General features: G+C 37.7%; 1 protein-coding gene across 1 annotated transcript; it reads left to right on the top strand.

The window, feature by feature from the left end:
- Positions 1-469: 469 nt before the first annotated feature.
- On the top strand, positions 470-25,722 carry LOC306867597 (structural maintenance of chromosomes protein 3-like). The gene is made up of 29 exons (XM_079413351.1): positions 470-682; positions 1,218-1,293; positions 1,596-1,634; positions 1,725-1,792; positions 2,023-2,094; positions 2,166-2,245; positions 2,337-2,415; positions 7,050-7,167; positions 7,394-7,569; positions 7,672-7,752; positions 8,829-8,993; positions 13,438-13,559; positions 13,990-14,203; positions 15,149-15,252; positions 15,513-15,612; positions 16,809-16,969; positions 17,066-17,207; positions 17,448-17,598; positions 17,677-17,829; positions 18,576-18,727; positions 18,828-18,986; positions 20,711-20,818; positions 20,907-21,015; positions 21,098-21,345; positions 23,048-23,260; positions 23,847-24,035; positions 24,122-24,299; positions 24,698-24,804; positions 24,942-25,722. The coding sequence occupies exons 1-29, from the start codon at positions 668-670 to the stop codon at positions 25,011-25,013; spliced, it is 3,651 nt and encodes a 1,216-aa protein (XP_079269477.1). The 5' UTR covers positions 470-667; the 3' UTR covers positions 25,014-25,722.
- The last annotated feature ends 1,848 nt before the right edge of the window (positions 25,723-27,570 follow it).

Genomic DNA, 27,570 nt, shown 5'->3' with positions numbered 1-27,570 from the left:
TTTATTCAGCTTTCAGGTGATTCATAAATCTAAATGTCCAAAAATGTACCCTTATGACTAGTTTTGCGGTCCATGCAATACTATGGTACTTTTCTGTTGGTGAAAAATTAAATGAATAAAAAAAATTACAAAAAAAATTGAAAGAGAGAAACATGAAAGGAGGTACAACGATGAATGAGCATAACATGCTTTACTCAAGTGTTTATTCTGCAACTGTCTTTTTGGCGCCGAATCTCTGCCTCGATGGACTAAACCACTTGTACAGAAATAGGAGAAGCGTTACAGACAAAATGGATATGATACTAATGAAAACGCAAGGAGCTTATTAAAAGTTCAATTAATAACACATATAAGTACGTTATCTTGAAATATAACGTTTATGCGTTCCATTACTATTCCTTTAAATATTTATAATAAACAACAATTATAAGGCCCCCTAAAAAGTCAAGTAGACTCGTCCGTTTGTCCCGCCTCTGTCGCCATTTTAACTGTTATGTCTGTTTCGTGAGGGGAGGGAAAATAAAAATTGATAGTCCAGAGGAGTAAATATCGGACAAATTTATCCGGTGTTTAGGCATATTAATCTTCTTCTAAACCCTTCTTCTCTCTGAGGAGGAGGGTGTTTAATTCGGCTGGTTTCTGAGGAGAGTTTCGTGCGTAAGCCGCCATGTACATTAAACAGGTAAGAGACTGATGCGACACGCGCTGCGTGTAAAATTATGATTTATATGTTGAAATATGCGATTTAGTCACCTATTTACATATTTTCACTGCCAGATGTGCGCATTTTTCTTAATCTTGAGCGTGCTGGGTTGTATGTTTTGGCCAGTAACGTTACATGGCCTTCAATGAAGTTAGCATTAGCTTTAGCATTAGCTGTCAAAACCCGCAAAACATTGCAAGCAAATTTATTATGCAACATTTATATTAAACAGTTACTACTGAAATTAACTTTTATTTGCTGCTGCTGTTCAGATGTGAGCAAACTACTAGTAGAAAAGTAAATAATAGCTGGTTCTTATGCACATGCTAATACGAGAATACATAAAGTGCTGTTTTATATACACAGACACATCTCTGTACGTTTTTGTTTGGGTTATACATTTGTTTAAGCTCATTGTTTACTTTTTAGCATATTTGGATGACACGCTTTCTAACATGTTGAATAACATAATATTGACGTTGTATGTAAAATTTTGTGAAATGTGTGTTTTTAGGTTATTATTCAGGGGTTTCGCAGCTACAGAGATCAGACTGTGGTTGATCCCTTCAGCTCCAAACACAATGTTATAGGTAAGGCTTTCCTAATCTTGGCATTTTCATCATAGCAGAAATATGTAAAGTAGGTAAATACGTTTTATGTATTTAAAATCAGACAGTAAAACAGATTTGCCTTAGATATGTTATATTTTGTAATGTGTGTAAAAGTAGGTATATGTAATTACATTTTATTTGTCAAATACAAAACCATATATATACAACCACCCTGTTACGTAAAAATAAGAAATTTAGAAGTTATAAAATAAAGCTATACAATTATTAATAATAATGTATGATATTAATATTTCATATATTTTACATGTCACTTTTCACAGTTGGAAGAAATGGATCAGGAAAGAGTAACTTCTTTTATGGTAAGTAACCGTAATTAATTTAATACATCAAAACACTAAAGGTGCAGGTGAATAGTTTGTGATGAGCAATTTTCTTTTATTCTCCATCAGCTATACAGTTTGTACTCAGTGATGAGTTCAGTCATCTTCGTCCAGAGCAGCGTCTGGCTCTGCTTCACGTGAGTTTTTATTTTATATTATTATTATTTTTATATTTTACTTCAATAATTTAGGAAAACAAAACAACAACAAAGAAAGAAAAAAAAACATTGTGTTATTTATAGATTTTTTTTTACCCAACATTTATTTATGTTCCTTGATTATTTCTTATTTTTAATGTTATTTATTCATTTTGTATATAAGAGTTTTCACTAACCCGCTAAACCATGTTCTGTCATGTAATTTTCAGGAAGGCACTGGTCCCCGAGTCATTTCAGCCTTTGTGGAAATTATATTTGACAACTCTGACAACAGGCTGCCGGTAAGAAATTTATCTTAAATTTTGAGAAGCGCACTAAAGGCAGGTGAGTAACAAGACCTCATTGCCCTCAGATTGATAAAGAGGAGGTGTCTCTTCGCCGTGTCATTGGAGCAAAGAAAGACCAGTACTTCTTGGACAAAAAGATGGTCACGTAAGTTTAGTTCTTGTAACACTGTAACATATCAGAAGAGCTTTGACTGCTTAGAGCTGTAGACAAATGAGTTGTGTTCTCTGTGCTTCAGTAAGAACGACGTGATGAACCTGTTAGAGAGCGCTGGTTTCTCCCGCAGCAACCCTTACTACATCGTCAAGCAGGGAAAGGTACATGGGATAAGTTATTAATGGGTGTTTACAATTATTCATGATTTTATTTAAAACCTGTTGTCACTTTAAGTGACCCACTTAAAGGGATAGTTCATCTAAAAATGAAAATTGTTGTCATTTACTCAACCTCATGTTATTCCAGACTAGGGTTGCAAAGGGGTGGAAAATTTCCGGAATGTTTCTGAAATTTACTGGAAATTTCCCACCTTTTTGCAACTCTATTCCAGACCTGTATGAGTTTCTTTCGTCTGTTGAACACAAACGAAGATATTTTAAAGAATGTTAGTCACCAAACAGTTGACAGTAGCCATTGACTTCCATTATATGGAAAAAAAAAATACTATGGAAGTCAATGGCTACCGTCAGCTGTTTGGTTACCTACATTCTTTAAAATATCATCTTTTGTGTTCAATAGAAGAACGAAACTCATACAGGGTTGGAATAATGGGATGCTGAGTAAATGATGACAGAATTTTCGTTTCAGGGTGAACCATCTCTTTAAACTGCAGCTAAAAGCCCTCTGGGACTGTAGCAAACAACATCATCTCTTTCATTAACATTAATGGGGTCATATGACGTTGCTAAAAAGAATATTATTTTTTGTATTTGGTGTAATGCAATGTTTATGCGGTTTAAGTTTAAAAAAAACACATTATTTTCCACATACTGTACATTATTGTTGCTCCTCTATGCTCTGCCTTTCTGAAACGCAGCAAAATTTTACAAAGCTCATCGTTCTGAGAAGCGAGGCGTGCTCTGATTGACCAGCTATCCAGTGCGTTGTGATTGGCCGAATACCTCAAGCGTGATATGGAAATGTTACTAAGTGATGGTGTTTCCTAACACCGACGAGAATAAAACCCATTACAAACAACGCATTTGTTGCATCCAGTGGGGACATAATTACTGATTATCATGACTTATCAGTGTTTCCCCAATAAATTTTTCCAGCAGTGGTGCTGTTACGTGCATAAGGTTGTTACCAAGCCGCTCGCGGGGGGGTCCGAGGGCATGCACCCCCAGAAGATTTTTTTTTTTTTTTTAATAACCCCTTAAACCATGACTTCTGGCAAGTTTTGTGGATAGAAATGCACATTTTGAGACATACAAACTTGACATACCATCAACAGAAGGCATGATTATTGCAGCACGTACCTTGAACTGGTCACAAACAAGATTAGGACAGGATTATTCATGTTTTTCTTTTGTGTTAATTTTCAGCTGTAAGGTAGAAATAGATAGTGGAAAAATGAAACGGCACAACCCAGAAAAAGATTATTTACAATTTATTGAAAATTTTATCCTAATGGCAAGGGCCACACCCAATCTGTGAGCACTTAATTTTTCTGGACTTTTCATAGAAGATTCATATCATGTAGGGTGTCATATCAGGTGAGTTTTTATTGATCGGATGTTGGGTTATTTTTTTGTGAAAAAAGGTATGTACCAGGTATCTGCATGAAGAGATTTCAGTGTGCCTGGAGCTGTAGGTATACAGAAATCACGTCAATATGTCTTAATGAATGAATAATGGATCTGATTAAAATCACCCTATTCAGTGTGGAAAAGTCACGCTCACAGTTCACACTGGAGATTGGTATGCCACAGGATTTCACCCATCTGAAAAATAATTTACCAGTGAAAATTCACGGTTTTCGGTACCAATTTCGCAGTTCGCTTTCTCCTTTCCACAAGCGCTTGCTCGCTCTCCCGTGGCGTCTGTCGTTGCTATGCAACCATGAACAGAGGAGCGCAAAACGAGAGTGCTGCGTCGCTTTCCGCGCGGCCACATTTGAAATATTTGCATATGAACGTGAACGGCCCCTTATGGCAATGTGACATATTAGCCTAATCAAAAATAATTTCCATTTGTGGCTCTTTCCTCCCTTCTTGTCAACTAGTGGATTCAGAGCCATCGCATTAGCAGCGCCGCCGGTCGCCATGTTTGTGTTATTATTGTGAATGTCGTGATATTACTGATCATGTGAAGATTTTTCAGCGGCGCTGAAAATCCAGCGGTGGCGCTGCGCCGCTGCTTAGTACATTGTAGGGGAAACACTGCTTAGTACATTGTAGGGGAAACACTGCTTTTTGAAACACTTGTCTTTTTACGTGTCGCGTTGCATCGCACCACGTAAACATTACCATGTCTGCATTTGTGATCGGAGAAACGACAAACAACAAGCACTACTCTACACTGCTCAACTCATGTTTGAATCGTCAGTAGCAGAAACATACTTACAGGCTGTAAATCAGAAGCGCCAGACTGTCCTTGCAAAGTTGGAATTGCCCCACTTTATAGAAACATCCTTTGAGAACAGCTGTCAGGCTACTCTCCCAGGTTCAGGAAATAGTCCTCCGTAAAATGCGCTGCACACACTCTAATATTTGGGTTGAACTGTTCTGGAACAGTGTTGTAAATACAACTTAACCACTGATTTCTAGTTGTGTCCTCTTTTGGAAGCACAAACAAAGTACTTTCACAATGAAACAGTGTCTCCACGACATGGCGCCAGCGGAAGCAACAATACTACAGCGAGAATAAAAATCATGCCCCCTTTCTTTGCATGTACAGTGCCCTCCAAAAGTATTGGAACAGTAAAGACAAAATTGCTCTGTTGGTTGTGGAGTCAAGACATTTACAAATATGATTAAAAGATGAATATGAGACAAAACTACAGAATGTCACATTTTATTATTAGCCGTTTCAACACATGTTGATGTTTTTCCAGCAAAGAAGTTCAGCACTTTTAGAGTTTCATCCCTCTGTCTGATGTGAGCATAAGTATTGGAGCAGTTGCCTCACAGGTCTTTCTAAGTGATCAGCTGTGTCCTGCTGCATTCATTCTTCAGATATTAAAAGCAGGGAATGTGTCGTATCAGTTATATCCATTACTTCTGCATTCTGAATCTTGTATTCGATGATGACACACACAAACCAGGATGAAGATGAGGGAGCTGACTTTGAGAGAAAAGCAAGCAATTTGGATGCTAAAAGAAAAGAGGAAGTCAGTTAGAGCTCTAGCAAAAATAAAGGGCATGGAGAAATCAAGAGTTTGGAAACCACCAACAACGACCTGATCGGCTGAGAAGACAACAGTAGTTGATGACAGACAAATCATAAAAGCTGTAAAAAAGGAACCCTAAAAGACAAACTTCCAGAAAGCTGGGGTGATGCTCTGACAATCTACTGTCCTCAGGAGACTTTGACACAGAATTACAGATGCTACACAGCAAGATGCAAATCTCTGACCAGCACCAAACATAGAAAGGCAAGATTAGAGTTTGCAAAAAAGCACAAAGGTCAGCCAGAAGAGTTTTGGAACTGTGTTTATGGACCGATGAGACAAAGATGAATCTTTATCTAAGTGATGGGAAAGCAACAATGTGGAGAAAAAAGAGAACTGCAATGATCCCAAGCAGACAGCCTCATCTGTAAAGCACGGTGGAGGTGGTGTCATGGCATGGGCATGCATGGCTGCCTCTGGAACAGGCCCTCTCAACTTTACTGGTGACTTAATGTATGATGACTGTAGCAGAATGAATTTTGGAATTGGGAAGTGCTTCATATTGCATCAGGACAATGACCCAAAACACCCTGCCAGTTCAGTCAAGGAATTTATAAGGGCAAAGAAATGGAAAGTCTTAGATTGCCCAAGTCAATCTCCAGATTTAAATCTGATTGAACATGAATTTCACCAGCTGAAGAGGAGAGTAAAGGCAGAAACTCCCCAAAACAAGCAACGATTGGTATTGGCTGCATTAAAGGCTTGGAAAAGCATTTCAAAGGATGAGACCAAGAGTCTGGTGATGTCTATGGGTCACAGACTCACTGCTGTGATTGTGCGCAAGGGATCTGCAACTAAATAATCGCTTTGAATCTTTTATATCTGCCTTATGTTCAACTGTCCCAATACGTATGCTCACATCAATGAGTGGGATGAACTCTAAAAGTGCTGTTCTTTTTATTTGGTAAAACATGTATGTGTTGAAATGGCTAATAATAAAATGTGACATTCTGTAGTTTGTCTCATATTCTACTTTTACTTACTTCTTGTCATTTAGCAGACGCTTTTGTCCAAAGCGACTTACAAATAAGAAAAAGTAATTAAAACTAAAAGTTACAACTCTATAAATACTATATACCCACACATTTAAAAAAAATAAAGAAATTGAATAAAATTGAAAATATTCATCTTTTAATCATATTTGCAAATGCCTTCACTCCACAGCCAACAGAGCAATTTTGTCTTTACTGTTCCAATACTTATGGAGGGCACTGTACATTTGGGCGGTGTTAAGCAAATCTTCCCACATCGTGATGTAGACATGTGGGGGCGTGTTTGAATGGGCTGTTTTAGGGGGGTGTGGACAAGTCTTAACTTTTATAAAGAATAGCTCTTTGGTTTTGAGACTTTAGTCTTTACAACTTCAGGGATCTTATCTATGCACAAACAGCTTGTAACACAACAAAGAGAACTTGAAATCACATCATATGACCCCTTTAATGCTCGTTTACAAACAAAAACATGTCTCTTGGGAGTAAAGTGGTGCTAATTTTGTTGCTACACATTCTAAATGAGTTTGCTCACTTTTTTACACTCATTTTACTCTCTGAAACATTAAAATAGATCAATCAGATGGCAACAGCGCCTGACTCTCAGCGTCTGAAGCTGCTCAGAGAGGTGGCCGGCACCAGAGTCTACGATGAGCGCAAAGAGGAGAGTATCTCGCTCATGAAGGAAACAGGTAGACCCTTTACTGATGTGTTACTATTCAAATGTGTCATCCTTAAAGTGATAATGCCATTTATCATTTCCAATCTGGAAATATAGCCTATCAAATAAGAGAACTGGTTGTCCTTGTATAGTGAAACCAAAACGTTTTAATGAATAAACACTGGGAAACACTACAGTAGATGCTTTATGGTCAAAGGTTTGTGACATGCAGTTTGTTATTGTGTGTATGTGTACAGAGGGAAAGCGAGAGAAGATTAACGAGCTGCTAAAGTACATCGAGGAGCGTCTGCACACTCTGGAGGATGAGAAGGAGGAACTGGCTCAGTACCAGAAGTGGGACAAAATGAGAAGGGCTCTAGAGTACACCATCTACAACCAGGAGCTCAACGAGACCCGGGCCAAACTGGACGAGGTACACGCATCAAAACACACCTAACAGTAAATACATTAGCATTCAGCACTGTATAATGCTTTGTTGCTGATAATTTAAAGATGGTGCGATTCCCTTCTCTAGTTGTCCAGTAAGAGAGAGACCTGTGGAGACAAATCTCGACAACTGCGAGATGCTCAACAAGATGCTCGAGACAAAGTGGAGGTAAACTGAGCTCTTCAGTGTGTTCTTGTTCTGGAAAAGTGCTAAAAACACTCAGAACAACATCACGGCGAAATGTTTTGCATGGGAATTTGTCGCATTTTCTTCTGAAAATGAAAAAGAAAAAAAAAAAGGGCATTATACTTTATTTTTAACCAGCTTGTGCATTCACATGTCAGCACATAACAAAAACCTGAAGATGTAGGGGTGGGCGATATACTGGTAGGCATGATTAACCGGTAGAGATTTTAGACTATTGTCTCTACATGGTCACCTGATGTTGCTGTGCTGCGTGGTCACGAAAACGTAATCTTTTAAGCATTGCAGATTAAAAACAAGTGATTTTAAGCCATTGAAACACAATCAGCCGTGAAAGAGAGCTTGTTTCGTTTTGTCGTGTCATGTTTCAGGGCGTGGAATTGTCCCCATAACAAGATTCTATTCCGCGAACTTTAAATATTTCACGTACTTTTGAAAATCCAGCGTTTAGTTAATTTTGATAAGCGCTCGGCATCTGTGTTTCCAGGCGGAACATTAAAGAACCGTCTCATGTATATCCTGTATAATTCAACCAATCCAGTGACGACTTTGAGACTCCTGAAGTGTTTCTATTATTTTGTGCGATATGCATCAGACGTTCAGCCAACGGTTTGTGGGTGTGACTTCTGAGGCTGAGACTAATGTGTAACAGTATGCTGGATCCGGGCAGCTCTTAAAGTGACAGCAGTCTAATATTCCTGCTGTCTGTCTGTCACATTAAAAGCAAAAATAGCTATATCGTGTGATTATATCATTACCATGGAACAAAATTACTCATTTCGTCATTTCGCCCACCTCTACAAAGAAGCATTATAAGAAGGGACTTCTTATGAATGCACTTATGAATCAAGCTCAATCAGACCAAGATCATTTGTGAAAGAGATTAGTTTTGATTTCAAGTTCACGTTTCATCCAGTCTGTCTAAGAAATTGACTCTACAAACTGAAAATAAAGTATTAAAATATGAAGATTTACGTAGACTCTGCCTTCATAAAACAGCTTATATTGTGTAATCTTATCTAACCTCTGTGTCTCTGTAGGAGACGGAGCGTGTGGTGAGGGAGCTGAAGTCTCGAATCTCCGCCATGAAGGAGGAGAAAGAACAGCTGAGCGCCGAGCGACAGGAGCAGATCAAACAGAGGACCAAACTGGAGCTCAAAACCAAAGATCTGCAGGACGAGCTGGCAGGAAACAGCGAACAGAGGGTGCGACTAGCAGACGCGCACACACGAACACATGCACACGCTCCAGGCACACATATGCACTCAACACATACACATTTCGAAGAAGTGCCATCTTGGAAAAGAGAGAGTTAGTTTTTTTGTTAAAGTTTAAAGTGACTACCGTTTATAAGATTTATTTTTATATTCACCCAGGCCGCATTTATTTGATCAGAAATATAGTAAGAACAATAATATTGTGGAATATTTTAACAAATAGTTTAAAATAACTATTGTGTATTTAGATGTTAAAATGTAATTTATTCCTGTAATGCAAAGCTGAGTTTTCAGCATCATTACTCCAATCTTCAGTGTTATGAGATCCTTCAGAAATCATAATATGCAGATTTTCTGCTCACAAAACATTTCTTCATTATTATCAATGGTGAAATCAGTGTTGCTTCATATTTTTGTGGAAACTGATGCATTTTTGTCAGGATTCTTTAAAAGCGTAAAAGAACAGCGTTTATTTCTGATTTTTTTCAAATTCCGTTTTCTCCATTTAAATTTTTCTGGATTTCATTTGAACTTTCTGGACTCATTTTTAATGGTTAAATAAAATTTTATTAATCAAAAAGCATGTCTAATGAAATAAAATCATGAAACGTATCATTACTAAACAGCTATTTATTATAAGTAAAAAAAACAAGTTTAGGGCCCTATGAAATGTTTTATTTTTTCTCACCTTATGTTTTATTGTTACCAAATTCTGTTTTTAGCATGTCTAGTTATTTGAATGCATAAAAACAACTTTTATTTATTCTTACAATAGCCTTATGAAATTCTATATTGTGTATTTAAACTTTCTGGTTATCAAATGGAGGCATAAAACATGAATTTATCTTTTAATTAATGAAAATTAAAATGTATTTTTTTTTTTTACAAGTAAAGGGGATTTACTAGGGATGCACGATATTGGATTTTTTTCTGATATGCCGATATTTTTCAACTCATTTTGGCCGATACCGATATATTTACTTTTGTTTGGAAACAACACCAGAAAAAAATTGCTAAATATTTTTGTTTTTGTTTTGATATATATTTTGGTTAGTTTTTAAAGGGCATATTGCAGGTTAGAGACTCCAGTGAGCCGATGTATAGAAAAATACTGTAGGAACTAGATTTTCTTTAAAATACGCTATTAAGGCTTCTGGAGTCGTTTTTGTGAGAGAATTTTACTTCCGTATCTGAAACGCGTCAAAACCGGAAGTGACGCATCAAAAGGGAGAGCGGTCCATTTAAACCACAGGAAAACAATGGATCGCAATGACAGTTCGGACGCTGAGGAAATTTTAAATGTGTATTTACACTCGTATGATGGACCACAGATAAGATTATGAGCCTGCTATGCAGCCAAGAGAGCAGGACAGGCCAGGATTAGACAGAACAACGGTCAGAGAAGACTAATTGAGTTGATGTGAGGAGAACAGGGCTGGTGTTTGGTGAGAGATCAGTGTTAGTTTACAGATATACACATGTTAGGTAATAGCAATGCTAGTATTGGTCATCTGAGTATTGATACTTACCAGTAATAGAAACTAATAAGTGTTGATCAGGCGTGTCACACTCGTTAATATCCGACACTAACGTTACATGATAGTGGTTTCTTATCACCGCAGGAGAGAGAGATAAACACGTTTTTGATTCATAGGTGCTTGTGTGGGAAATGCGAGGAAAGCATAGACCTCTCCAGACCAGCAGACACACGTTTTAGGGCAGAAATCATTTATTACTCTAAGCTAAATGCTTGTATACATGTATAAATACATTGTTAAAGATTTTAATATTAAAACAGTCTGAATAATTTTGATTCTCAATTACAAGTTAACTCTATTTAGGTCATGACTACCTATAAGTAACACTTTTTGATGCCATTGGTATAACACAATCAACAATGACAGCATAGAGACAAGTTGTCCGCTGGGCCTATGGTGTTCTGGGCAGCTCTTACCTGCATGTGTTGTGTCAGCCATTAGAAGATAGTTTACAGAGGAAGGAGGACTTTATAAAGGTTTTGAATTGCCCCATTTTGTTGCCAATCAATAAATTAAATCATAATCAAGCAGATCTGTATTTATGGTTAATTCAATTCCGTTTCATTTATACAGCACTAAATCATAAATATTATTTCATAGCACTGTTAATACCCAACTCAAAACACATTTTGACTGTTAATATATATATATATATATATATATATGTGTATATATATGTATATGTATATTATGTATATGTAGATGTACCAAACATATACTACCAAAAGAAATATCATCTAAAACATTTAACAATCTTTCAGTCTGGGTATCACACTAATGTGTTATAAAGTGTGTTAAATCGTGAAGGCTGTGCTAGATATACAACAACAGCCTCATCGTGTTGATCCTCTGACTGGAGGGATCTGGAGAGAGGAGCAGGTGTAGTGGACGTGACAGTGCTGTGTTCTTGTGGAGCCTGTGGTGACCTGCATTATTCCTCTCTCAGACGGCATATGCTGGGAGAAGCAAACACAAGTTTAGATCACATTCACTGCTGACCATGCTTTCCCACTTGGCTCCATCACATCTGTTAAGTTACACACCACCGCGGTGTTTGAAGCAGATGCATTAGTGAAGTCCAGTTTCTTCACCTGCACTAATGCACCGAGGCCCAGAAGATACCGTCCTATTTCTTGTTAGGAAACCTGTGGACTCGATGTCCTGACAGGCTGGAGTTGACAAACACGATAATTTACCATGATAATGATAAATTGAAATAAAAATAACTACCGAAAACACACTGACTCGCGTGCGCTCAAAGCAGAGTGCGGCACATGACTCCCTTATGTGACGTAATATGACACGATGTTAAAAAAAAAAAAAAAAAGCGTTTTTTGAGAACTGTCAAGGAAAGCCTCACTTTTTTTTTATCTAAATTTGTGCCCTCGCGTCTTGTAAAACATTTTCAAATCCTACTTTAAGGGTTCATGTGGTATTTTCATACAAGGTTATATATTCATTTGAAATTTTTTTTTTAACCTGCAATATGCACTTTAACAAGAACTTATTTGTTAGAATTAAATAAACAAAAATTGACAGCATATTGAAGCTTTGAAAATAACTGCGAATAAACTATATCAATCGCTGCACCCCCCCCCCCCCCCCATTATACACATTATTTTATGACATCAATTATTTAATCAGAAACACAGTCTAAATGTTATTTATGTAGGCTAATTTTAATTTAATTAGAAGTAGGCCAACAGCGCCCCCTACAGATTAAAATTCCTTACAGAGTAGGCGTTAGGACCCGGGGGAGGCTGCCGCTGCACGTGCTGTTACTGTTTACTCTATCACACACTAACGCTTCTTTCTGTAGGTGCTTTCACAGATTAAATGCAACGATCCAAAAGAGTGAATATAATCATCATTCAGACAAAATTTTGCTTCAAAAATGAGTCACACTGCTGACGTGATCTAATCACTAGCACACACTGAGCACATGTGAGTTAACGTATTCCTCTTATCGGCACCATTTTTCTTATCGGGCCGATGCCGATATTTACATTTAAAGCCATTATTGGCCAATTCCGATATAATTCTGATAATATAGTGTATCCCTAGGATTTACTATTAAAATTAAAACATGGAAGAAATATTGTGTGACTTTTAAAATTGTTTTATTAATTTTTCAACCATAGTAGTAGGATTACACACATTCTACTGAATGATAGTAGTATATTTCTTTTTTTTGATGTACAAGACTTCATATAAGTATAAACCCCATTTCCTCAAAGAAATACTCACCTGCTTGCTTTTCTCCATTGCTGTTGCTGAATTGGTCGCTGCAAAAGCAAAGTGGTGACCGAATTCACATAAGCAAACACGCGAGATTGATGCACATGCTCACAAATGCAAACACACTCGTAAATGCACACTAACAGCCAGAGAGCTGCAGGAAATGCTGGCAGGCACTAGTGAACAGAGGGTCCGCAGTGTCTCCGTCTGCGTCACTATATACACACACTCACTCCAGCCCGGGCTCGTAGCCAGATGCAAACACACATATATTTTGTGTATCCCTGTATGTGTGAAATACACACTTTCGGTCGGCCCTCCTGCATCCTGGCCTCGCTTAGAGAGGGATTAGCCCCACCTGGCCAAGTGTGTGTGTGCTTTTCTATGGAGGAGAGGCAGAAGTGCGTCATTTACCCTTTGATTGGTGAATGTGAATGTGGGTTTGCTCAGATGGAGATCCCCTTTGTTCTGCTCATGACGCTGAATCTACACACCTGTTTGTGTGTGGTTTATTCTTCTCCATTTAAATATGAACACCATCTTATGCATTTATGCTAAATTTATTTAGGCTTTCTATAAAAAGAGGCGAGACTCAAGAATTGGTTGTCATTATTTGTGATTCAATACTCTGTCCCCTCTCGCTTCCTGTCCAACAGAAACGGCTGCTCAAAGAGCGTCAGAAGCTTCTGGAGAAGATTGAAGAAAAACAGAAGGAGCTGCAGGAAACTGAACCCAAATTTAACGCAGTGAAAGAAAGAGAGGAGCGAGGAATTTCCCGGTAAACTCTTTGAAGTGTTGAAAGGGCCCATGAAGTGGGGAGCATGGACTTCTTTTTTTGTGTTGACATACTTAATTGAAACAGGAAGCTGGGGTGGGACATATTTATTAAATTTTTTTTTTTTTTCTCATAAATAACAAATTTTTTTAACCAGAATTTGCTTATTGCTACCCCTACTATGTTATAAATTTATAGACTTTTGATTTTGTAAGAGTTTATCACAATGGCGGTATTTATTTTTAAACAGTTGTCTGTCATATCCGTGTGTATAAAATCAAGTCCCGTCCCTTTCATGATTCCACAAATTATTTCAACTATTCACAAGATGTCATTTAAGGAGGTTAAGTTATTTTTAAATGTCTTTAAGTAATGCTTGAAGTGTGTTTTGTTCTGGAGTAATTTGTTTCATGTTTGTTCGTGCATTTTTCAGACTGGCTCAAGCCACACAAGAGCGAACAGACCTATATGCCAAACAGGGCAGAGGCAGTCAGTTCACCTCTAAGGAAGAGAGAGATAAATGGATCAAGAAAGAGCTGAAGTCTCTGGATCAAGCAATCAACGACAAGAAACGGCAGATCGCTGCCATCCACAAAGATCTGGAGGACACTGAGGCCAATAAAGAGAGAAACCTGGAACAGTATAGTGTAAGATTTGGCTATGTTAATAGTCATCTTGGTATTAAATAGTAGATACGTAACTTTTGCCAGTTATGGGAAGCATTTATTCTTTAAAGGATTAGTTCACCCAAAAATGAGAAATTGATAAAAAAAAAATGTACTCCCCCCTCAGGCCATAGAAGATGAATTTGTTTCTTGATCATATTTGGAGAAATGTAGCATTACATCACTTGCTCACTAATGGATCCTCTGCAGTGAATGGGTGCCGTCAGAATTCGTCCAAACAGCTGATAAAAGCATCACAATAATCCACACCACTCCAGCCCATCAATTAATGTCTTGAAAAGTGAAAATTTGTGTGTTTTAAGAAACAAATCCATCAAGATGCTTAAATAAAAAACATTTGTTTATAATCCAAAATATTTGCTTTCTCCAGGGAAAAGTCTTCTCGTCTGAATCAGGAGAGAAATATGCACAAATCAAATACTGTTTACAAGGAAAAATAGTCCAATTGGTTCTAAAAAGTATGTGGGTGTATTTTGATGTGAGCGACAACAGGGTATCAGGACTTTTTCACTGGAGGAAGCGTTATTATGGATTATGACTTTCAATTTTGATCAGAAGCGACGTTTTAAAGTAAAGTAAAACATTTATTTCTTACAGTCATACAGCTTTTCACTTCACAAGATGTGAATTGATGCACTGGAGTGTTGTGGATTATTGTGATGTTTTTATCAGCTTTTTGGACTCTCATTCTGATGGCACCCATTCACTGAAGAGGATCCATTGGTGAACAAGTGAAGTAATTCTGAACTTCTCTAAATCTGTTCTGATGAAGAAACAAATTCATCTACATCTTGAATTACCTTAGGATGAGTTAAACTTATCAAAAAAGTAACTTTGGGTGAACTACTCTTTTAAGATGTTTTTGAACCTTTTAACATTTCTTCCCAACTTTGATTTCGGCCGCAGAAACTGGACCAGGACTTGAGTGAAGTGAAGACTCGAGTGGAAGAGCTGGACAAGAAGTACTACGAGGTGAAGAACCGAAAAGATGAACTTCAGAGTGAGAGAAAGTAAGATCCTCCTGGTCCTATTCCCAACGCATCATTGGAAAATGTTTGGTCCATTTTCCAACATCCCACCCTTTATTATTACCTGTACGAACTGTTCCCCTCCTCACCTGGTATTTTAGTTATTAATAATCCACGAGCCATAGGTTTCACAGCACGAGGAGGCTTTACGCATGGGCTATAGAATAGGGTCTCCTGCTGAACCCAGGCGTAGCGTTTGTGAGCCAGGGCTGATGGGTGTGTCCGTGTCCCTCCTCCTGCAGCTACCTGTGGAGAGAGGAGAACGCAGAACAGCAGGCGCTGACAGCCAAACGAGAAGAGCTAGAGAAGAAACAACAGCTACTGCGAGCAGCCACCGGAAAGGTTAGAAACCAGAACGGACCTTGTGTTTTGAACACGTGTATGAATGTTGCTGATCTTATTGTGTACAAATCATCTGTGTATTATTTTAATATTTATATAATATCTGTTTATAAATGTAATGCCTTTCTACACTCTAGAAACATATTTTCTGTTACTTCAGAATAGGGCTTCATTACTTCAGCTAGCTTAGTTTTGACTTTTTTTTTTGTTGTTTTATTTGCACAGTTTAGCCAAGACATTTGTGACTGCATATATATACGGCTTTAATAATAATATTAGTAGTAATAGGTATTGTCATTATTTTTTTGTTTATTTAGTGCTACTAATAATTAAAATAAAGTATAAATGCAATATTTCACTGTAAAACATAAGTGTAAATGGTACAAATTAGTATTTAAAAATACAGTATTATTATAAATGTTTTTTTTTTTTTTTATTTAAAACGAACGACAGTAGCAATTACACCACTAATTCATCTGTCTTCATTTCTTCCATTTCAAATGTTTAATACCAAGCTTTTTTATTGGTGAAAAAACACAGGAAGCCTTTCAAGTGTCTATTTCGTTGACAAAAACTTGCAAATTCTCGGCGCTTGGTTTTGGTCCCAGAAAATGCACATTATCAGCGACCAAAATTTAGAGCAGATGCAGAATGTTGTCAGTTTGTAGCAGCATTTACTTTACTTATATTTACTCCTTTTTTACTTATGTTTACTTTGAACCAAATCAGAAACTGAAAACACTGCGGCACAAGCTGTTTGTGTGTAAATGAACACATTGCCACACTTAACTCTTAATATGCTGTGATAATTTTTAATTAGATTGCAGCCATTGAGATTTGATAATCACACTAAGCCATATCACTATTTCAATTTTATTGTGATTAATCGTACAAACCTACCCCAGAGTTTATTATATGTAACCGGTGTGTATGTATTTAAAATCACGTAATGCCACCCACACCGGTTCACTGTGTATCAGTTGAACTGAACCATACTTCCTAAGCTCAACTTGGCCGCTGGATGCTTTCTCAAGAACTGAGTCAGTCTCTAAATATAGCAACTCTCCCACATTACAAAAATATACATCAGTATAGATGAAGTGGGATTATCAGGACTTCAGATTGTCATCTTGGCTTGAAATGACAGTACGAACTCTGAAACGCAATGTTTTGCGTGTTGTTTACTTTTTCTCTAGGCTATTTTGAATGGCATCGACAGCATTAATAAAGTACTGGAACATTTCCGCCGGAAAGGCATCAACCAGCACGTCATCAATGGTTACCACGGCATCGTCATGAACAACTTTGAGTGTGAACCTGCCTTCTACACCTGCGTGGAGGTGACCGCTGGCACCAGGTCAGACACATTGATTATTATTAGTGTTTTCTGCTTAAATGTTGTTCTGTGTGTGCATTGAGAGTGATGGAGTTGTGTGTGCTGGGGTTTGCTCAGGCTGTTTTACCACATCGTGGAAACAGATGAAGTGAGCACCAAGATTCTGATGGAGTTTAATAAGATGAACTTGCCAGGAGAGGTCACCTTCCTGCCCCTCACCAAACTGGACGTCAGGGACACCGCTTACCCTGAGACTAACGTAAGCTTACACCACTGACATGACATTTAAAAGGCACCCTGTTGGATTTCCCAAATGCATGTTTACTTGATGCGTTCAGATCTACTTCCATCCAATTAGTGACTGATGATAGAACCAAGTCGCTGCTTTTTTCAGTAATCTGTTTCACTTGAATGTACGTCACAATACAGAAGATTTTTACAGAAAATACAGAAAATTTATGGAAATAGCTTCTAATTCGTTCTCTACATTTTTCTGTAGGATGCAATCCCCATGATCAGCAAGCTCCGTTACAGCACAAACTTCGACAAGGCCTTTAAACACGTGTTTGGGAAGACGCTGATCTGCCGCAGCATGGAGGTGTCCACTCAGCTGGCTCGAGCTTTCACCATGGACTGCATCACACTGGAGGGTAAACCGAGGCTGTCCTATTGGTGTACTGCTTTTATTCAGTCTGTATGATTTCTAAACCCTTGTTTTGGTGTATCAGGTGATCAGGTGAGTCATCGTGGCGCTCTGACCGGTGGCTACTACGACACTCGTAAGTCCCGTCTGGAGCTGCAAAAGGACATGAGGAAGGCCGAGGAGGAGCTCGGAGAACTGGAGGCCAAACTCAACGAGAACCTGCGTAGAAATATTGAACATATCCTCCTCATATATGCCTCACACAGGCTTACTTATGACGCAGTGGCATGAAATCAAATTGATTGAGTCCTAATAATGTGTCTTAGCCAGTAGAGCATACTGGTACAATCGGCCTAAATGACACGAGGTCACAGAGAATCACAGAATGAGTCAGCTAGTTATTAACGTGTATGCGGTCATGTGTGAGCTGCACACATGCCGTTATATTAGTGAAAGGGGTGAGAGATTATGTGTCTGGATTGGTGGACGTGACTCAAGGCTTCGAGAGATGTCCATTTAAAGCCGGTTTAAGTTTTTGATCAACACGCATTGGCTTTGTGTGAATCGTATTCTGTGACTCATTCAGAGCTAATATGATGACGTAATCGTTTTCTCATCTGCAGCAAAAACAGGACAAATAAGTATTTCTACAGCTGAGATAAGTGGATTTAGTACAATCGGATTTTGATGATATTTTCAGTGTTTCAAAAAGCAGCGTTATTGTTATCTAAAACTATTAAAAGTTTTTTTTGTTTATGGAAATAAAGCTGAAATCAAATCCTAAAAATTTAAAATAAAAAAATGTTGTCTTGGCAGCTCACTAAAAATAAAGCTAAATCGAAAAACATTTAAAATTTTAAATAACTGAATGTAAAACTGAAAGCCAATTAACATGAATAAATACTATAATGTTATATAAATAATATTAAACTAACAGATAAGCAAGAAGGGAGTTCTTTTCTGCTCCTTAACTCAGTTCTTCACGGATTAATAATGAAATTGACCAGCTGATGAATCAGATGCAGCAAATCGAGACCCAGCAGAGGAAGTTCAAGGCATCCAGAGACAGTATAATGTCTGAGATGAAGATGCTAAAGGAGAAGAGACAGCAGTCTGAGAAAACATTTATGCCCAAGGTAACCCATGCTACTGTAATACCAAAACTGCTGTTATTTACTGTTATTTTGTTTGTGTACCAAATCATTAAATGGGTTTCCCTCTGGTGTTTTCCCCCAGCAACGCAGTCTTCAGAGTCTGGAGGCCAGTCTGCACGCCATGGAGAGCACGCGGGAGTCTCTGAAGGCAGAGCTGGGAACAGACCTGCTCTCTCAGCTCAGTTTAGAAGACCAGCGCAGAGTGGACGACCTCAACGACGAGATCAGACAGCTGCAACAGGTTCAACAACACAATTAACACAAAACTTTGACTTTGAAAAGCGTCATGTGTATATCTATATATACAGTGCTTAACAAATTTATTAGACCACCACCACTCAGTGTAAGGTTTAGCCACAGCTGCCCTAAACTAAGAGTATTGGAGAATATCAAAATAATTTCTTATGTTTTTGTGATGTTAATCCAGTATTTGTAATGCTTAAAATATAATTATTGTTGTAATTCAATAATTTTTGAATTTACTGTTCTACAAGACAGGCATTTATTTATTAGAGCACCTTTCATAATAAAGAGACGACACAAATATTTATTTTTATACAAATTTAATCTAACCAATGCTGTTAGTTTAGGCCAGCTGTGGCACAAACCATACATTGGGTGGTGATGGTCTAATAAATTTAAGCAGTTTAAATAAGTAAAAATATGAAGAGTTCATCTGCAAAACTGGATAACTCCTTTTTTTTTTTTTTTTTTTTTTTTAAATTGCGGCCAGTTCTAATTTGATTAGTGAAGTCGCAAAGTGGTGTTTACAAGGTCTAAGGCTACAAGAAAGTAGTCGCTGGACATTGAATGTGAATGATATCTCTATTCTATAGCCATAATCTCATCTGAGAAGTGTTAGTCCATGGGTAGCCAGTGGCTGTATCCGAAATCGCCCCCTATACCCTCATTCACTATTCCCTACATTAGTCCACTCATACAGTTCACTTGAAGGAGTGAATGAAAACGAGTGAGTGAATTCAGACACTGAGTGCACCGGAAGGACTGCCGCTTTTGCATAGTTTGCTTGCTGTTTAATAATCATTTGATATGGGCAGCTCCAGTAGTAAGATTGAAGGATTAATAACTCTCACGCAAATTGTGTATAAACCCTAATAGTCAATTTACAATTAATGTTGTACCTGTGTTGTATTACGCTGTATTACGCCATGGACAAGCGCTATTAAAATCAATGAATGGATGATTCAGCAGCGGGCGCCATCTTCTGGTGAAACGCAGGAATTCACTCGGCGCGCGACTCTCAGTGCATTCTGGGGATTGTCTAGCCGTTGAGTGTACATCGGTTGTACACTCGTTTTTGCGGTGCATTGTGGGATTGAATGAGTGCACTCGAGAACATCCACTATGGTTTCGAACACCACTTAAAATGGCTGTCCCCTCAAATAGTGCACAATTTGAGGGTATAGGGGGCGATTTCGGATACAGCCAGTGTCTGTAAAATTTCCATCCAACCCTAATCAAGCACACCTGAGCAAGCTAATCACTAGAAAGCTACAGGAACGTGAGTTTTTATCAAGGTTTCTCCACCCCTGGCTTAGTCATTCTGAAGCTCTTGTTAGATTTATATGAGAAATTAGCCCTGAAGCCACAGCTGCAGCTCTTTCCCACCTCCAGCCCAACACATGACACACACACAGCAAACAATTGAAAAGCTACTTTAAATGTTGTATAACCGGCCCACATCATTAGCCTTTGTTATTTTTGTATGGACTTCAATTTGGTTTGCTAATTTGTCTGCTTTTGTATTCTCAGACAGGCTTAGCATTGAAGCATATGCATACGAGTTTCATTTATTCCTTTAGATGTACGTTCATGCGGCCAAAAGCCACATGTTCTGTTTTTAGTCTAAAATTGCCTTCATAATAAACGATTAAAACCGAACACGTGGCTTTTGGCCCTTTAGTCTGGGGTCAGTTAAAGATGTGTGGCCTGTTTTTGCTATAGGACAACAGACAGCTGCTGAATGAGAGAATTAAGCTGGAGGGTATCATGACCAGAGTGGAGACGTACCTCAACGAGAACCTGCGGAAACGTCTCGACCAAGTTGAGCAGGTGAAGATACCGGTTTTCCTTTTCACCAATAAAGCCTTTATGAAACACAGTGGCATGTAGTACAATAATAAAGCGTGTGTTTGTGTAGGAATTGAATGAACTGAGAGAAACCGAAGGAGGAACTGTTCTCACAGCGACAACGTCAGAGTTAGATGGCATTAATAAACGCATAAAAGACACTATGGCTCGATCGGAGGGTGAGTTTTTTTTTCTCTCTCCTCTCTCTTAAAAAGCCCTACTTTTGTTGGTCTGCATTTTGTTTCTCATCTCAATTTTCAGATTTGGACTCCCTCACTGATAAGACGGAGGTGGAAATAAAGGACCACCAGAAGAATATGGAGCGCTGGAAGAACATTGAGAAGGAGCAGAACGAAGCCATCAACCATGACACAAAGGAGTTGGAGAAGATGACCAACAGACAGGGGATGTTACTGAAGAAGAAAGAGGAATGCATGAAGAAGATTCGCGAGCTAGGCTCCCTGCCGCAGGAGGCCTTTGAAAAGTACCAGACGCTTACTCTAAAACAGGTACTGCAACCATATTTTATTTTTTTACCCAGAAGTGCAACGTTTTTTCCTCTTTAGTTAAAGTTCATGGTGAAATTTCCGCATAATTTCCTGTGACTCATTTAGAGTGATATTAAACGGTATTTTCCTTCTCGCTCAAAAAATAGCTTGTCGCAAACGAGGTCATAAACGAGTATTACGTAATCATGTGAAGACCAAGGCATGACCGGGTACCCTTGAAGTAGCCTCTTGCCTCCTCCTCGGCTCATGCCTGGCTTTAGTTTACCCTCTCATCCCCCTCCAGTCTCGCAGCCCTCCCACCTGGCTCTCATATTCGCTGTCTTAGTTGATCTTCCACCGCTCCAGTCGGGCTCTATTGTGTGTCAGCCCTCCTACACAGAGGTGACTCATTCTTCATTACCCCATCTTTGCGCTCTTCTTTTTTCACCCTCTCTTGGTGAACTTGAGTGCGTGGAGTTGAGGAGGGAGGTTCAGTTGTGCCATTTCTGTGTGTGTTTCTTGAGCTATCTTCTGGAATTTTCTCTTGCAGGTTCAGAAGTGGGAAATATTTCATAACATTCATTTAAGTGATTTTGGTGTGAAAGAAATTAACGCATTTTGTAGTTTGCAAATTGATAATTAGGAGCTGATCGAAAACTGTGTTTAGTTTGATTAATGTTATTTTTTGTGGAACTACTAAAAGGACGTGGTGATTGAAAAAAAATAAGAGCTGCATGTTTAATGAAAACTCCATCTGGCAAACGTCCCCAATAATTTTTTTTTGCTCTCAACATTTTTATATTTGCTCATATTCCCCAAGAAAAGTTTGTATTTGTTTGCAAAGTTTTTACCTTTGGTCACTAAATTGTTATATTCCCTTAAAAACCTCTGCATTTACTTGCAAAATTATTAAAGAAACTTTGTGTAAACTTGTAAAATTTTACCATTCGTTTGCAAAATTTTGTTTCCCTGAAAATCTTTGTTAACTGAATTTTCTCTTTCCCTTGAGAAACCTTGGATATACTTGCAGAAATTTAAAATTTTCTCAGAAACTTTGCAAACTTTTCATTTGCTTGCAAAATTTTCACATTCCACTGAAAACATTTGTTTTCATTTGCAAAATATTCTTTCCCCCAAGAAACCCTGCATTTGTTTACAACATTTTTCCAGTTGATCACAAATTTTTCACATTTCCTTTGCATTTCCTTGCCATATTGTCTCTCAGAAAAACTGCTTTCACTCACAAAAGTTTTACATTCGCCTGAAAACCTTTGCGTTCACAATGCAAAATATTCTCTTACTCTCGGAAACCATGCAAACACACTCTGAATTTTCATGTTCCTTTAAAAATTTAGCAAAATTAAGCACCCCCCCCCCCAATTTGCTTGAACATTTTTGTATTTCACTGAAAATCTTTGTATTTCCTGCGAAAATTCTCATTACCCTGAAAAGCTTTGTTTCACTCAAACCTTTAATGTTTTCCTTGCAAAATCTTTGCATTCGGTCACTAAATTTTGTAATTTCCCCAAGAAACTCACACAAAGTATTTTCCATCCTCTCAAAACCTTAGCATTTACATAAAAAGTTTTTATCTTTACCTTGAGATACTTAGTTTTTTTGCCAAATTTATTCATTTTGTTTTCTATCACCACGTCCCCTTAGAGGCTTCATACTATTTCATTGATTGTGTTAATTTACCTGTAATTATTTTCTGTACGTGTAGTTGTTCAGGAAGCTGGAGCAGTGTAACACAGAGCTGAAGAAGTACAGCCATGTGAATAAAAAAGCCCTGGACCAGTTTGTCAATTTCTCAGAGCAGAAAGAGAAGTTGATTAAGAGGCAGGAAGAGCTGGATAGAGGCTACAAATCCATCATGGAGCTCATGAACGTCTTGGAGCTGCGCAAATACGAGGCCATCCAGCTCACCTTCAAACAGGTACGACTATGAGACCGAGTCACTCAAGTAGCGTTTATATTTCAATATATATTTTATTTTTCCATCTCTAATAAAAATTAAGCATTGTCCACTTTTTCAAAAAAAAACTTAAAACACAATTTTATTTGTTTTGTTTTTAATAATTACATTTTTTTTGTTTTGTTTCTAATCTTGAGACAGACAAGAAAAGGTTGTTGTTCAGTTTCTAGTCTTGACACAGCAGACGTTGTTTGTTTTCACTAAAAACAAGTTTTTCACATTTTGTTCCGCAACATTTTCATTTTTGATGTTTTTTTTTCCCACGTTAAACTTTACTTAAAATAATAAACTTTAAAAAAAAATGTCTTTTTACTTCAAACAAGGTTTTATTTTTCACCACAATGTTTTTTTTTTTTTCAAAAGGTTTAGTTTTCACAACAGACATTATTCACTACAAAATGTTTTTTTCCATTTAACAAAATGTCTATTTTGACTACAAACAAGGATTTGTATTTTCCTTTTTAAAAAAATAAATAGAAATTTCTACCACAGTAAGCTAAAAACATGTCATCTGGTCCCACTTAAGTATCCTTCTGTCTCCCTACAGGTGTCTAAGAATTTCAGCGAGGTGTTTCAGAAGCTGGTCCCCGGCGGTAAAGCCACTCTGGTGATGAAGAAGGGCGACACTGAAGGTGGTCAGTCTCAGGACGAGGGCGAGGGAGCGGACGGTGAGAGGGGATCTTCCTCCCAGAGCAGCGTACCCAGTGTAGACCAGTTCACTGGAGTGGGCATCAGGGTAAGAAGAGGATGGACATTCAAATGTTTGCGTGTGCAGTTATTACTGCTGATATTTGACCAATCGTGTGTGTGTGTGTTCGTCAGGTGTCATTCACAGGTAAACAGGGAGAGATGAGAGAGATGCAGCAGCTCTCTGGAGGTCAGAAGTCTCTGGTGGCTCTGGCTCTCATCTTTGCCATCCAGAAATGCGACCCTGCTCCTTTCTACCTGTTTGATGAAATCGACCAGGCTCTGGACGCCCAGCACAGAAAAGCAGTGTCAGGTACCATCAGCCAATGCATTGTTGACCTTAGAGATGCGCCAACATTTCAGCCACTAAAAGTCAGCTCAATAGAGGAAAAAAGCTTGGCCAAGATTAAACTGCTACATCACCAGAACAGTTAATAGAAGGAAAAAGCAGTGTATATATAGGTGTGTGTGTGTATATATATATATGTATATGCATGTATGTATATGTGAATTTATCAAGTTTTGTTTTTTTTATTCTACCAGAAATATTGTGTAAGTTTCTGATGTCATCATAAGACAAATTTTTGATTTTGTAATTCCCACTACAAAAAACATAGTTGCTGCTTTTGGAGGTTGCAAGCTTCTGCTTTAAGTGTATTAGTACTGTTTTGTTTTTTGGGCGGTGTATCATTATTTTGTATTGTCTTTCAGACATGATCGTGGAGCTAGCTGGACATGCTCAGTTCATCACAACGACCTTCAGACCTGAGCTTCTGGAGTCAGCTGACAAGTTCTATGGCGTCAAATTCAGAAACAAGGTAACAAGCATGATGTGCCAAGTAATTAGCAAATGAGTCTTCTGCGTAGAAAATGAACTATAAATGGAAGTCTTGTCAAGTTGAAGCTGCACAGATGAGGTCCCCAGACTTACTGTGTGTGTGTGTGTGTTTGTTAGGTGAGTCACATCGATGTGATCTCAGCAGAGCAAGCGAAGGACTTTGTGGAGGACGACACCACTCACGGCTAAGAGAAACAATACACCTCTATCACTCATGTTCCTCGTTTCTCACCCCCGTCTCAACTGGTGTGTTTCCTTTTTAAAGCCCAGTTGGAATGAGTGCAACGTTTTTTTTCTTGTATTCTGAACAGGATATACTGACTAATTGTCGTTTTACAGTTATTTTATATTTTCTTTCCTCTTTGTTAATTCTCGTATTGCAAGGATAAACACTGAACATGTTTTTCAATATTTTGATGAAATGTGCCCTGCTTTACACCTGCATCAGCCCGAGTTATTTAAGGTTGAGGAAGTTCAGTCGCTCTGTTTCACAGTTAAGCTTCAGTAAGGGAACATATGTAGTTGCTGAGACTGCAAGCCCGCAGCTCTTTAACATACACCTACCTGTGTATTCAGCCTGCTCGTTTGGCACCGGTTCTCTCTTCCTTTATACTCTAAACCAGCATGAGCTGTTCCTTCATACTCTCTTTTTTTTAAGTGATATACAAGAGGCTCATTTTGTAGGTTTCCCGAAGCCTAACTGTTTTCATCATTGTTTTGTTGATTTCATTTGTTTTTTAGGTCATTGTGATTTATAGTCTTTTAATGTTTTCTGTTACCCAAAAATAATAAAATAACTCGTCTTTATCAACATGCACTGGTTTCTTGCCGCTAGAGGGTGCTGTCACACATTTTACTGTTTTAATGCTATTATATTATGTGGTTGTGCTACACATTGAAAAAAAAAAAAATCAAGACTTGGAGGCTGCTTTTGGCTCGTGCAAGTAAGTACATTTTATGTATAAATATATATTAAAATCTAAAGAGTGTATACTTATAAAGTTCTATAATTTATGTACTATATTTGATCAATTTTATGCACTATATACATGTTTATATTTATTTATATACATTTTTTAAATATCTGTTTTTGTAGGTTTTTTTGAGAAGCTCCTATAAAATAAATCTCACGGTTAGATGTAAACCCTGAGCATATAATTTAAATGTGAAATGTTAATATGGTTTAATATATAAATATGTAAGTATTTCTGTTTTATAATGCTTCTGTCATTGTTTTCCATCCTAGTGTCTGTCAAGCCTGAGTATATGCAGATTAGAGTTGCGTGTGGAGATGAAGCTTTGGAAATATACATGCTTGTCTGTAATAGGTTTGTAGTCATTCTGTTAAAGGTGAGTCATGTTCACTGAAACGTTGAGGGGAAATTTGATCCTCTTTCCATCTGCCAACAACACAAATGCAATTTTATCTGCCAGATCTGCTCAGCTGATCACTAAACCGGTCCAAGTGTCCTTTGGGCCTGTCCATCTCTCTTCTCTTAACTGCTCACGCGCTTCTCTCTGCCAGAATCGCTCTCTGGTGACCGAGATCAACCCCTCAACATAATCAACCGATGAAACCACCCCATAATCACGGCGAGGCCTCGCTAAACCTTGCATAAATCTGTCCCTGCTTTACAGTCGTTCACCACACAAGTTAATTTGTTGTCTGACAGGTGCTGTGTCAAACCTATAAGCACTTGGTCTTTCCATCTGCCCTTGACTCTGTCTGTCTCTGAACAGTGTTAGGGTCCCATTAAACTTGTCAGTTTTGTGAGCAGTGGCCTGCTGGGCGAACAGATGCTGCTGTCTCGATGGCTCTTCAAGTCACTTTACTGTCACGGGATGAATGCGACATAACATTCAGCTGTCCGTACGATCAGCAGCATCTTTTGGGGCATTTGGTTAAAATTATAAGAAAACCTTTGACTATATGTATGCGTGTTCTGTTTTGAGTTCCTACAAAAATTATATGGAATTGCTACTATTATTATTGATACATAGCAATTTATTTATACCCTAGTGGAAAATAAATGTATTAGAAATGCATTTTATTTCATGCAAAGTACACTATAAATGTACACTATTAAAAATACCCTTCAATTGTACTTTTAATATACTAAATTGGAACAAATAATATTGTACTTAATGCACTTTGTGTATAAAATAGAATAAAGATATGCTGAAGTATATTTGATTGTGCTAAAGTGGAACTACTGCAAGTGTACTTCAGGTACACTTTAAATAACTTGCATTTACAGGCCAATATTATTCAAAAATCATACAATCCTCATTAATAGTGACATTAAATCACATTTTAGGTTTAATATAAACACGTGCATTGCGCACAAGCGACTCTCCAAATGAAGTTTAATTAAGTTTTATATCAGTAAGTCTCGAGCGTTATGTCAGTAAATATGTTAATAGATTGCTATAGAATATAATATAACTATACATGGTATGAAATAAATGTATTTTATAAATATAGATGTATCATGTTTTAACTGGGGTAAGTATGCTTGTATTTCATTTGCAGGTTGTTTTTTTTTTCCTAAAGGAAAAGGGACTTTTCTTAACAGACAAACTGTTTAATTTGTTATTTTCTTTTTAAAAGAAAAAAAAAAAGAGACACATTGCTGTGACCAGTGGAATAAAATGGCAGACTCCTTTGTGTGGCTAAGGCTAATTTCAAAAGCTAGCATTTTATTTATTTATATACAATTAAAATAATTTGTAAATTATTTTCACA

Source organism: Barbus barbus, assembly GCF_936440315.1.
Source record: "Barbus barbus genome assembly, chromosome: 49".
Lineage (NCBI taxonomy): Eukaryota > Metazoa > Chordata > Actinopteri > Cypriniformes > Cyprinidae > Barbus > Barbus barbus.
The sequence above is the reverse complement of the archived record's forward strand: the minus strand, read 5'-3'. Positions and strand labels throughout refer to the sequence as shown.

Bases quoted from the DNA above. Each gene is read 5' to 3' on its own strand.
- LOC306867597 (XM_079413351.1), top strand. The intron at 21,016-21,097 runs GTGAGTTTTTTT...CTCAATTTTCAG, and splicing joins CACTATGGCTCGATCGGAGG to ATTTGGACTCCCTCACTGAT. The intron at 23,261-23,846 runs GTACGACTATGA...GTCTCCCTACAG, and splicing joins TCCAGCTCACCTTCAAACAG to GTGTCTAAGAATTTCAGCGA.